Source organism: Plectropomus leopardus, chromosome 12, assembly GCF_008729295.1.
Source record: "Plectropomus leopardus isolate mb chromosome 12, YSFRI_Pleo_2.0, whole genome shotgun sequence".
Taxonomy (NCBI): domain Eukaryota; kingdom Metazoa; phylum Chordata; class Actinopteri; order Perciformes; family Serranidae; genus Plectropomus; species Plectropomus leopardus.
The window spans coordinates 32,030,113-32,043,288 of record NC_056474.1 but is presented as its reverse complement, the minus strand read 5'-3'; the positions used below and the strand labels follow the sequence as shown (position 1 = coordinate 32,043,288).

Below are 13,176 nucleotides of genomic sequence, written 5' to 3'. Positions count from 1 at the left end.
TTGCCTTCGCCTAAACGCGCTGGCTGGATCGGCTCGTACCCACAGCTGAAAATGTAAGTACATTACTGAAACAATCGTATTTTGTGCAAGCTAGCAACATATCGTATTCATGTCTGCGTTTGTGTATCAATGGCCGTTCACATATGAGTTTGCAGCTGTTTAAATGTGGAAAATAAGGTAGAAAAAGCACATAGGTCCCCTCAGGAGGTTGGTGCGTCGGCTCGCTCTCTGTTGTTGTTTTTCCCTCTGTCACAGGGACGAATTACATTCACGACTCCCTCGCAATATTTTAGATATTAGCCTTTTGTGTCGTTAGCTGTAAAAAATTAAATGGACATAAATTAGCTGTTTGGCACACCTGTATAGTCTTTGTCTCCTGTCAGCTTCAGACTTGCTGTATGTTGAGTTTATTTCGCCTCTTATGTTAGCGTTACGAAGAATAGCTAGCTTCTGTGGCAGCTAGTTAGCATTAGCCGAGCCTCACAGATTTTTTACATGAAATCTGTGCACGGGCTCCGAATATCATTTGTAAAAGGTGGACTGAATCAAATGTTAATGTATAGTTAATGTCTATCTTGTTCTAGCTGCAAAACGAACCTTGTTAAAAAGCCAAGAACCCCGGAGAACATGTATCCAGTTTGAGTCAGTAGCTACAGCACACTGGGTTTTGTTTATTGACATCAAAGGATGATTGCGTTGTGCTCATAGAGGATGTATGCAATGTGTTCAAGACGCCACAATGTTAATTTCTTCGTTGTTGGTTTTGATTTTCTGAAAAATTTAAAGCTCATGTAGAAAGAGACACCAGTTTGCCTTCAGCCACCCAGTATGTGTAATGTGGACCACCCCCACTTTCACCTCCTGTCTGTCACATGTTGACAGCATGGCCATACAATATCATACAGCTATCTGAGAGGAGATCAGAATTTTTGATATTAAGGTTTCTTATCTCATTAATCTGTCTCTTCTAATGGGTCCCCATGGATCATTAAAAAGTCTTAAAAAGCATTTAATTCATTCATCTAAAAATAAGGCCTCAATTGGTCGGCCTATTAAATTGACTTAAATTAATCTTTCCAATTTCTAAAAAATGCTCACACATGGGAAGTGCAATTTGATAAATTATTATTTTTTTCTGACATTGTATTGTAAAATCTTGAAGTAATTAGTAACTTTTTTTTGTTGTGACATAATTTAACAAATTCCTTTTTTAAAACTCCTCATGATGGGAATCCAAGCAATAGAATCTCACATGAAGATTGAGAGCCACAAAATCGCCCAGAAAACCGTCCAAAAACACCAGGTATTTCCCACTTAAGGGTAACAAAAAAAGGTTGTATTTTCAACATTTGACATAGATAATTGGGCAAAATGATATAGTCAATTTTGGTTATTAGAAAATTTGTCTTGTACTTGAATCCAAGTGGCATTTTAAAAGAGTCTTGAAACAGTCTTAAATCCAGGGATCCTGCCTTTAGCTGCAGGAACCCTGTATTATGTAGGAATGTAGCACATGTAACCCATTAGGCTGTAGACAGTACCCTTTGTAACACTGTGTGAAGCTCTTTGTGTTACAATCTGCTTGTATGTAAAGTGCTATACAAATAAAGTCTGACTGACTGATTGAAAACATGCAAAAAACATCAAAAAGCATAATCACTAGACATTTGAAGAGCATATTAAGTTCATTTAAGTCAATTTAAGTTAATATAAAAGTACAATTCTAGACCTGTGATTAGAACTTGTTAGGCAGCTAAATGCTGCGCGGGACAAATGATGTACTGTATACATTGTATACAAAAACACCATAATACTGTCAATGAAGGTCTTGTAAAACATAATGAATATTGATCAGTCCACATAAAAACTTCTGTGTTTCTTTGAAAAGTAGAGACGTTTAGCCTTTGCAAACCTAGCATTTCTGTTAGCATGTCCGCTTGCTATCAATAGCAGTGCCCACTTATGTTCATGTACACTTTCAGTAATTGTGTCATTCATAATTACAGGAGACAAAGAGGACATCCTTCTAAAATCTGTGATCATTTCTCGGGTGTCTTTGTGCTTAAAAAATAATGAATTCGTTATCTTGGCACCAGTAAAAAAAAAAAAAAACATGGTTTAGCTCAGCCCTTTAACTGGACTTTATCATTGTACAGTCATCATATAAAGTCAAAGCCATAAATTTAAGCTATGCATCACCTAAAGGTCTCTGGTTGCTTTAACTAAAGAGGCAAAAACTATTATTTGAATTTTTAATAAAACTGAATTGAGATATATGAATTATTCCACACAGATGCTAGTCCCAATTGGCCTTGCACTGGCTCTGTTATTTAAATTAATTGTTATCAAATTCACTTCTATTTTTATTAAATTAATCTCCCCAGCTTTTCCTTGGTCAGTTGATACACCAGAAGATTCATATTTACTCCAGAGGAAGAAGAAGTAATTAATTTGCAGGGACTTTACTTTGGGGCATATAATTCTGTATCTTTGTTAAGAATCTTAGAATCTTAGAAAATCCAATTTTTTTATATTAAATTCACATCTTACTGCAGTGCAAGTGACCTCTTTAATGTCTTTCAAATGTTGCTGTTGTGGGGCATTTCTTTACTTTCAGAAATAAACTGAAATGCCCTATAGAGGTTTAACTCAATAACAGCAATTGATAAACTATTTGAATGTTCAGTAAAACTGAAAAGATATATTAATTATTCCAGACAGATGCTAGTCCTAATTGCCCTCCCTGTGGCTCTGTTATTTGGAAAAATAATTTCCCCAGCTCTGCCTCGGTCAGTGTAAACCAAATAAGATCCATATTTACTCCTGAGGACTAAGACATAATGAATTGCAGGGATTTATCTGTTTGGTGTTTAATTCTGTAAAATTGTTAGGAAACTTTGAAAATTTCAATTTTTACTCAAACAGTTTTCTATCAAATTCTAGGTTTGGGGGAAATCAATACAGCACAGTATCGCAATTTTTTTGCGTGGAAATATGGTATCATTACATTTACATGACATTTTTTTTGAATAACATAAATTAAAGATATTACAAATTCAAATAAACTTTTGGTAGCCCTCTGGAAAAATATCAGTTGTTTTTTTAGTCCACTTGAAACATTTTGTTGCATTAAAAATGACTGTGAAAGTTTTTCTTTTGGGGACATAATATGCGCTTGAAAAAAGGCAATAATTCACATTATATTGCAATATATTTTTATCACCATACTTTGCTAATCGCCACACATTACCTGATGTCTTTCAAATGTTGCTGTTCCTTGGCATTTTTTAACTTTTAGAAATCAACTCTAATACCCTAAGGGGATAGAGTCATTAACAGAGTTCAACTAAAACACAAGAAACTTGTGCTCCAAGTATAATGTTATCGAGTGCAGAAGCCATACATCAAACAAGGACCCAGGCAGATAGGAAAGTAGCCCAATCATAATAAATGTTTGTGGCAGCAAGAACATTTCTTCTGGTGATGTATTTTATCTTTATCTGACAATTAATGAACAAATATGTATTTATGAAAGAATGATGGTTGTAAGTGAATAATGACATTTTTAATGCAAGGCTTAACCCAGTTGAATCCAAATGTATGAGAAAAGTAGCCCTGCTCGAAAAAAAAAAAATGAAGACATAGAAAAGAAGTAGTTTTAAAAACATGTGCAGGACACAAATGCTAATGAACGGTCAGGATAAATAACAGGGCTGTCACATTCAGATGTTCTAATCTTTGTGAGAGTCTGCACTGTATCCATCTCTAAAATAAGAACTCCCTGAGGCAGGTGGGTGAACACTTTCCTTGCTCCATCCATTGGTGCTTGTAGCATTCAGAAGAATGAAGTTATTTGTTTTTTTTAATAAATATGAATCACCACTCTGTCATATAGATCTGTGTGTTATTGAGATGCAGTTTCTCACCTGTGAACTTGAGGAGTAAGTGTTAAATATACTGTACGTGTGCAGTTAAAAACCAAGTTTGGATAACAAAACAAAGATTTTAACATGCCATACGCTGTTTATTTCCCAGCAATTTCTTTTATTAGTAAAAATGTCCTGTTATTGTAAAATGGTCTTACAAAGCATCAACAGAAACTTCAAAAAATTAGAAATGCTTCAATAACTGCATAAGAAAACCATCTAATGGGTTTGTTTAATTTCTCAATATCTTTTAATGACAAAATGGTCGGCCTAATGTAGCCTCTTTTGCAGTGACTCAAGACTTTTGTCATTCACTGTTGAAACAATTTGTATTGTTACATCAGCCTATGTTCCTCTTTGTTTCATGTTCTTTATTGTCATGTGCACAGCAATTACAGAGAAGCAGCTGTTGGCAATAAAAACTTAAGATCTCAACTTCTTCCAACAATTTTCATTTAATATGTAAAAAGAAGAAAAAATAACTACTGTGTACTATGTAAAATAACTAGCTATATAAGGGAAAAATATCACGTATAACACAAAAAATAAAATAATAGCCTAGAAATTTGTGTTAGACAGGTGTACAGTAATTGCAAATTAATAAACTGAATGTTAACAGTAATGTAGTAAATGTATGCATAATTAAAAGAGATATATATTTATATATAGGGGTGTTTGTCTTTTGTCTTTGTAATCAAAGATGTGCCTGACACATTGTTATGCAAGCTGCTGCATTAAGTTTCAGTAATCTATGAAATGCACAAGGCAAAGTAAATGAGTTTAATATTACCTAAGTAAACTATGACCAAAGCAAAAACTTGAAAAAGTTTACACTGATTTATAACAACAGGGCAATTATACAGAAGGCTGTTCTGTTTAAACCAGTGCTCACACCCTTTTAAATAATGTCATTAAGCCATTTTAGACTAAATTCAGGAGGTGGAGTGGTTGTCCATTAACTGCAGGGTTGGTGATCCCTCCTTTCCACATCTTTTAAGTGTCCTTGAGCAAGACACTACACAGCATTTGCTGCCAGTTGTGAAGCCACCAATGATGCATGAGTGTGTCTGAGTGAGTATTTACAACCAAACATTCCCAAGATTTCCCAAAAAATGCAATTTTGTGTTTTGTGTATTTCAGTGTTGCAGTGATGACTCAGACAGTTCAGACCAATGGGGTTCAACCCCTCAGTAAGACCTGGGAGCTGAGTCTCTATGAACTACAGAGAACTCCACAGGTAACCGTTCATAGCATGTCATTTTATTCACATAGGAGTCCTGTCCAAACCATTTTTGTTATGCTTTGTGTGTACTAACTTTCATCTGGATGTGTTTGGTACTGGCACAGGAGGCTATAACAGATGGACTGGAAATAGCGGTGTCGCCTAGGTCCCTACACAGCGAACTCATGTGTCCTATCTGTCTGGACATGTTGAAGAACACAATGACAACCAAAGAATGTCTGCACCGCTTCTGCGCTGATTGTATCATCACAGCTTTAAGATCTGGGTAAGTTCTACCACGCAGTAGAAGCCAGAGGAACCCTCTCTGTCCCTGCAGTGGCATTCAGGTTTCAGGGTGGGAACAGCAGCTAATTCACTAATGTGAATGTCAGAGCTGCAGAGAATGAGGAGTGGTGACCCCTGAGGGAAGGAGGAGCGTCAGACATGGTCTCCACAATTAGACAAGAGAAATCTTGTCAGGGTTTTATTAGATCAGTAGAGATGGAAAAACTAAAGGCAATGGTGATTATACTGAAGTATACAGCATGTCTGAAATGGCCTGTTTGAAAGAGCATTGTTGTTGAAGGGATAGCTTCACATTTTATTATGTATGTCTCATATCCCGGTCACACTGCCTGCATGAACAGTGCATGTGCATCATGGAACCTCTTGTATTGTTTTCCTGTGCAAACAGGTTAGAGCAGCCACACTGGGACTTGTCTATTTTTTTTTTTTGTGACACATGCGGTTTCAGCAAAAATGAAAGTTGTGTTTTGATGATAATATTTAAATGGTACCATATGGCTCTTTAGGGCTGCAACAACATACCTTCTGTATGCTGCCTTTGCATCTTTACACAGAACCAAACGACAGTAGCAGTATTCTGCTCCAGTGTGGGATTATACGTACACTGCATTGCGGCATCCCGCAATCAAAAGAGTATATGTAATATATGTGTGGTAGCGCTTTAAGAAAAACAAAGGCATGACATGTCAATCACAATCATTTACCTTCTCTGTATATGGCAGCTGATCACGTTTCTGCTAAGAAGTTAAGGAGCTCCCAAATCTCTTTGTTTTCCCAGGTTGCGTACATTTACAGCCACTGTTCTTCTTTGAATTAGCTGCTAAAAGCTTACAGCTGCTTTATTAATCTCTAGTAGTGGGTCACTTAAATAATATGTAATCAAAACATCACACCCCTACCACCAATGATCACATCTTTCTGGATTTATGTTTTACCGTTACTACCTCCTGTCCCGGCTCAGAGGCGAGACCACTCTTTTCCCCCCTCTCTGCAATCGTATGTTATATACAGAACGGCGAGGCAGCATAATGGTGTGATATTCCCACCTTGAGCAGGCAGTGTAGAAGCGGCATATTATTAACGGTGACCTGGTGTGACCCGGGCATTACAGAGAACAAGGACTGTGGATTTCATACACCATCACCTACATATACATGGCTATAGAAAAGGGTCACCTCACGGTCAGTTTTGGCAGAAGCACCAATAACTTTCAATATATATATGGGCATGTGAGTAGTAAAAGGAAATTTAAACCATTTCTGTAAATAATGTAGGCTTTCACAGCATCACTGTTAAAGACAGATATACATGTTGACTCAGCTCTATACGTACTAGCTCTGGAATAATTACTGTAAGCAGCCATTACATTGTAGCAAATATTATGTTATTACACTGTATGTCATCAGCAAAACCCAGCAGCTTAGATAAGCAGTTTCTTGATATACATTAGTTTGAATGTGCTTTTGACCATGAATTCTTTCTATGAGTTCAGAGTAAGTGCCAAAGAAAAGGTTGGTATGGATCAGTCACGCACTAACTTGAGGTGTGCTCTAAATTGTCAGTATGCAGCCTGAAGCACCTGTATTTATTCAGGTTTGAGTCTCACTGTAACTGCATTGTTTGATATAAACATACCAAGACAGACATTAAAAAGCACTTGAAATGTGTTACATTATTAATAGTAGTCCACACTTGTCGTTGTAGTCTTTGCATTGGCACTTTTGTTTCAGTTCATGATATCATCAGTCAATGTTTCAAAATGCCTGTCTGTCCTCTCTGTCTGCAGTAATAAAGAGTGTCCCACCTGTCGCAAGAAGCTGGTGTCCAAGAGGTCGCTGCGTCCAGACCCTAACTTTGATGCTCTGATTAGTAAGTGACCACAAGAATCAGTACATTAAAAATCTGGATGAAAACTGCGAGTCAAAATACTGTGTAAAAACCTTCTTACGTCTAGTTTCATATAAATCTATTCCATTTCAGGCAAGATTTATCCCAGCCGTGATGAGTACGAAGCCCACCAAGAGAGAGTGTTGGCCCGCATTAGCAAACACAACAACCAGCAAGCCCTGTCCCACAGCATAGAGGAGGGGCTGAAGATACAGGCCATGACTAGGTAAACACGCATCTCAACACACAAATGCAGATCTACCCATAATGCAAATACAGACTTAATAAATGAATTTGCATTTGTTTATGTCAGACTGCAGCGCGGGAAGAGACACACAGTGGAAAATGGTAGCGGAGCTGAGGACAATGGAGACTCTTCCCATTGTAGCAACGCATCTGTCCACAGCAACCAGGTCTGTTATGGTGCTTCACATATGATCACACATGATAATGTACACACATTTTGTTTCCTAGTTGTTAACGTTGAAATGAACCCTTAATCATCCTTAATCATAAATATCAAATATTCATTAATTTTCAGAATTTTTACCCTTTAAATGCCAGGGTTTTGTTCACTAAGACACTGTTTTTAGATGGAAAAAAAACGAAATTGAAAAAGAATGAATTATTTTCAGTATATGCTAAGTAGATTTTTTTTTCTTTTTATGATCACAGTCTGCGATATGTCAATGATTAGCAGCAACATTGACTGTGACAGTGCACCTAGTGGAAATAGCGTGTATTTTCTCCATTATGCCAAATAAAGTAAAAAATTACATCATCAGGTGGAAAATAGTAAAAAATGACAAATTCCAAGGCCAAAGCCCAGAATGACACCCAGAAATAATACATTGCATGTTTTTATGCTTTGATGGCTGTGAGATCAAAAATTGTCAGTTTGAATGGGTTTCAATGGAGCATTTTTTACACTCAACAGTCTGAATGTAACAATTTATTTTCCACAGTGTATTTTAGACTTACTGTAGGAGCTGAGCTGGAAATTCACAGATGAAACAAAAATACACAATCTTACCAAAATGTATGTCATATGCATGAACACAGCCAAAATGATCAAAAAATGAAGAATGAAAAGCGTGTGAAATGTGCCAAACAGTCCCTAAGGGTTAAAAGCATGCCATAAGCAAAGGAAGCGCTAAACCTTCAAAACCTTGCCAGGTGTCAGTTGTAATGAAACACGAACATGAACATGAAAATGTACTTGTATTAGGGATAACACTCTGCTCAAAAGCACATCTCTCTCTGCTTTGTTTTGTCATTTTACAAATACTGTTTTTGAATGTTTTTCTCAGGAGGCGGGTCCCAGCATTAAGCGCACCAAGACGAGCGACGACAGCGGTTTGGACATGGATAATGCTGCTGAGAATGGGGGCGGGGACTCAGTGATAGATGGCGGTGCCAGCGAAATAGAACTGGTGTTCAGGCCACATCCCACCCTGATGGAGAAGGATGACGGGCACAACAGGTAGTGTCACACGCCTACAGCTCAGATCAAAGCCTCATTTATGGCATCGACACTTTGAAGAATGTCGCTCGACAGAAATGAAAGAGCAGTGCAACATTTACAATGCTGCTTCGGCAAAATGTTTCAGTCATGGTAACCAGAGACCCCCACACATTAATTTAATTTTGGAAGGCCGCCACGATTTAAAATCTGCTGCCACAGATAGATTTTGTAGAGCTGTTAAAATATAGATACCGTGCAGTTATTCACTGCACCACACTCTCGAAGCGATGAGCGAACTATTGTCACCAGTGCGTTGTCACTGCAGAACACCAGTCGCAGTGAAAGTGGAACTTAACTGTTCATTGTGCTGGGTCTAAAAGTTTGCATTCAGTCAATCTGCACTCTGCTTCTCCTCTCATTCATCCATCTGATCAGCTCTGACAGGATCAACTGATCAATGATACACGCCGCAACTCAAACTGCTACTGAGGGATAAAAATCACTTATGATGAGTTTCGCCTTTGCTGTGTTTGCAGATCAAGGCGAATACAGGCACATTACGGGCACAGAATGGTTAACTAAAGGAATATGCACATAAGATTAAAAAAAATGTATTTCTGTTTCAGTTAGCAAATAGACTTGAATTGGTGTATATTGAAAACTATCTCCATAGCTACGGTAGTAGCATTACCAGTCACACTGCACAACAAAATAGGACGGCCACGTCATAACAAAATTCTCCTGGTCAGCCACTTAAAGGAAGTGTTGTGTACACTTTTCAAACTTCATATTTCATTTCTGTTGAGTGGCACTAATCAAAAGTTTTGCACGCTCTGCCACAAATTAGGCTGAAGGTTTGTGCTCGTCTCACAAATGAAATACAGGAGTGAACTAAACTACTGTGGTGTGCTGTGGAAACTTAAAAAAACATAATAACAGAAAACAAATACTGTAATTAAATGTAATAAAACAACCCAAGCTCAATAAGCCCACCTATACACAATGGGTTAACAATCCTGGTATTATGGGTAAAGTTAGCCAAACTTTGAACTGGTCTTTTGGTCAGTGTTGGTTAGAGTACATGTGATAGAGAAAAGATAGTCACTACATTTTAAAGCTAATGTAGGAATGTTTATTCTCACAAAAGGAAACTTTCTACAGATGTTGCATATCACAACTGCACATTTGTACTTTTGTGAGATAAATAGGTGCCTTTCCTGCAGCGTAATGTCAAAACAAAACACCCTAAAACAGCAGCAGAGTCTACAAAGCACTGATGAAATCACCTCACCACAGTCATATCCATGTAGTGACTGTGACTCATCGTCTGTTCCTACCAGCTCATTAACACGTTTAAATGTGTGTGTGTGTGTGTGTGTGTGTGTGTGTGTGTGTGTGCAGTGTGGAGTTTGTCCCTCGCTACATAAAGACGTCCGGAAATGCTACAGTGGATCACCTGTCTAAATACCTGGCTGTCAGACTGGCTCTGGAGGAGCTGAGGAGAAACGCAGAGGCCAGTCCTGTTAATGTGGAGGCAGCTTCAGAGAAACAGTACACCATCTACATACCTACTGCTGGAAACCAGTTCACCGTGAGTATACGTACCTACTTTCTAAAAACGACACTCAACCCGTGTGATTATTTGCAACTCTTTCCAGCCTGTACTGCTGGACATGAAAACACTTCGCCTGTGTCAACTCGAGCAAATCTTCAGTGTCTTCACCACCATTGAAATGTTCCGGGTTTGAAATGTTTGACTATGTTAAAGAGGCTCGTTCAAACTCAAACAAGGTGTTATGTTAATCTTTAGAATCTCATCATGGTGAAGCAAACATAATCTAATATTTTTGTATGAAGTCAGGGAGTATTCATAAGATATTTCAGCTGAGAAATAGTAGATTGCAGAAGAAGATATTTTCTAATTTGTTTTGCATTTGTTTTATTTCATTCAAATAAAGTGAAAAACAGTTTGCTTATCATTTGAGAAAGAATAACTCAGCTACTACAGACCAGTTACTGTGTATAAAAATGAATGACACGTCTCCACTTCCTCCCGCTGAGCAAAAATAAAAATGAAAATATTCCGAAAGCAGCCGCTGCCATATTGTGCTGGTGATGTCATCTGGAGCCAGAAGCATATTTTACAGTGTCTGTTCAAGTCGGCATATCGCACCATTGTGTAGCCTCCAGATGTTTTGGCTTCACTTTAGGGGAGCTGTCATGTCATACAGTCTACAGGATTTTGCGATTACAACTATTTGTGCGAATTAAGGAAATCCCCTTGAATTCATTGCAACCTTGCAATTTTCTCAAATCACCACAACTTCACCGCAACTTTGATTGATTTCATGGTACTGCTTTGCACAGCGTATTGATCGCTCAGCCTGTTTCCCTGTTTATAATGAGACTACTGCTGTGCCTGTCACACACACGGTGACAGGGAGAACTGTTAGCTGCACAGAGCTAATGTTACCCAATTTATTAACCGTTTTATTGACTAAATGGAGTCATTATGGTGTGCAGCACCAGAACGCAAACGTGTGCCAGGTGCACAGTGTCTCTCTCTGTCTCTCACCTGATGCTGTGGGGGGTTGGGATCCCGGTGTTGTGTCTAAAACTTTCCCCATTAATATGTTTTTTTCTCTACCTAAACCTAAGGGACTGTTGGTTATTTCTGAGAGGGAAGGGAGGTGTTGCAAAATTACAGACATTTGAAATCATTCTTTAATCTCTGGGGAGGGAGTTCTATTTTTGATTTGTCTTAGAGGAGGGACATTCAACTTTAAATTGTCGTATTTTATTTTACAATACCTTCAGAATTCCAAAACCTGCAAGTGGGTTTGAAAGGCATGTTTTCTCAAAGTTTCCAAAATCACACCATCTGTCACAGCTAGAAACTGTGAAAAATGGTAAATCATGGTGGAGGGAAGGTGATGCATTTTTTTTCGCTGTTTATAACGCCTCCTGGCTATGACACATAGGACAAAGACAACTTTGGACCAGCTAAGATTTTGTAAATATTAGTTTTATTATAGTATTGGCTTTGAAAATACATCATATCGTGAATTGTAACTTTAAAAAGCACAAAGTAAAGATTAAAAAAAAGACCCTCCTAAAAATATCACAACTTTTTTAGAAAAGCTGCCACAAAACTGGTATTCCAGGCCACAACAGTCACAAAAACAGCCCGCAGAATCCTGTGGGGACAGTCTGTGCGACAGGTGAACGCAGCGATGAGGAGAAGAGGTTTGAGTTGAAGAAGTTCATCATGGTGTTCAACTCTGTCCGCAGGTTCTCAACGGTTCTTTCTCCCTGGAGCTGGTCAGCGAAAAGTACTGGAAGGTCAACAAACCCATGGAGCTCTACTTTGCTCCAACTAAAGAACACAAGTAGACACACACGCAACACACACACACATGCATACACACACATTTACACATGCCAGTAGGAAGTACACACATGGACTTTGCTACACCTGCACACACAGAGACACGAGGAGAGGAATGTGTGTGTCTGAAGGAGATGAGAGGGGTTGGTTTTACCCTCAAAAGGACTCTTGTAAAAAGACAAAAACTTGTTTTATATTCTCGGTATCTTTCTCTGTGTCTCTTTCTATCTCTCTCTCTCTGTAGAAGGTAGCAGATCAGTACAGCAGCCAGCAGGGAATCCAAGTGATAACGGGCTTTTAAAGTGGATGTTGATTCTCTCCAGCTCTGAAAACCAGGGTCTGTTCACAGTCTGAATTAGAAATGTTTGTTTTTTTCCAGGTTTGGAACATTGTATTATACTGTATTTGTCTTCAGCAAAGGCCCCTTTATGCTCTGTGATTCTGGTCTGCACCAGAAGTTGACTGTGAGAGAAACATGGTGAAATCTTTAGATACAAATCTCACTGAGAGCCATGCAGAATACACTAGCTATAAGACAGGTGTGTGTGTGCGTTTACACACCCATGTAACGCTTTGAAATCTGAGCAAATTGCCTTGATTTCTGTTAATGACATGGGAAGAAAACAGTGGAGAAGAAGATTTGACCTGAAAATTCGCAAGACATGATTAAATTTAGTGAAATAAAAACAGTAGCACAAAACAAAACAGAGAAATGACCTGGAAAATGTGCTTCAAACATTAGAATAATTCTCTAACATAATTTTAAACATGTAATTATGAAATTGGTAAATATAGTTTTTCCCTAAATGTTTTCCCCTTGTTTTTTTCTTTAAAAAAGTTAAAATACTGATTTCATGCAATTTGTCAAACATTTATTAGTTGCTCATTGCATTTGAATGTTTTTGAAAGAAATCCCATCAATTTGCCCAGGTTCCAAAGGGTTAAACACTTGTGAAAGGCATATGAAAGCAGCAAGAGAAAA

General features: G+C 38.0%; 1 protein-coding gene across 1 annotated transcript; it reads left to right on the top strand.

The window, feature by feature from the left end:
- On the top strand, positions 1–12,943 carry rnf2 (ring finger protein 2). The gene is made up of 9 exons (XM_042497888.1): positions 1–53; positions 5,067–5,163; positions 5,274–5,434; positions 7,241–7,323; positions 7,435–7,567; positions 7,655–7,754; positions 8,652–8,824; positions 10,208–10,397; positions 12,098–12,943. Exons 2-9 carry the CDS (start codon positions 5,077–5,079, stop codon positions 12,197–12,199), a joined length of 1,029 nt encoding a protein of 342 aa, XP_042353822.1. The 5' UTR covers positions 1–53; positions 5,067–5,076; the 3' UTR covers positions 12,200–12,943.
- The last annotated feature ends 233 nt before the right edge of the window (positions 12,944–13,176 follow it).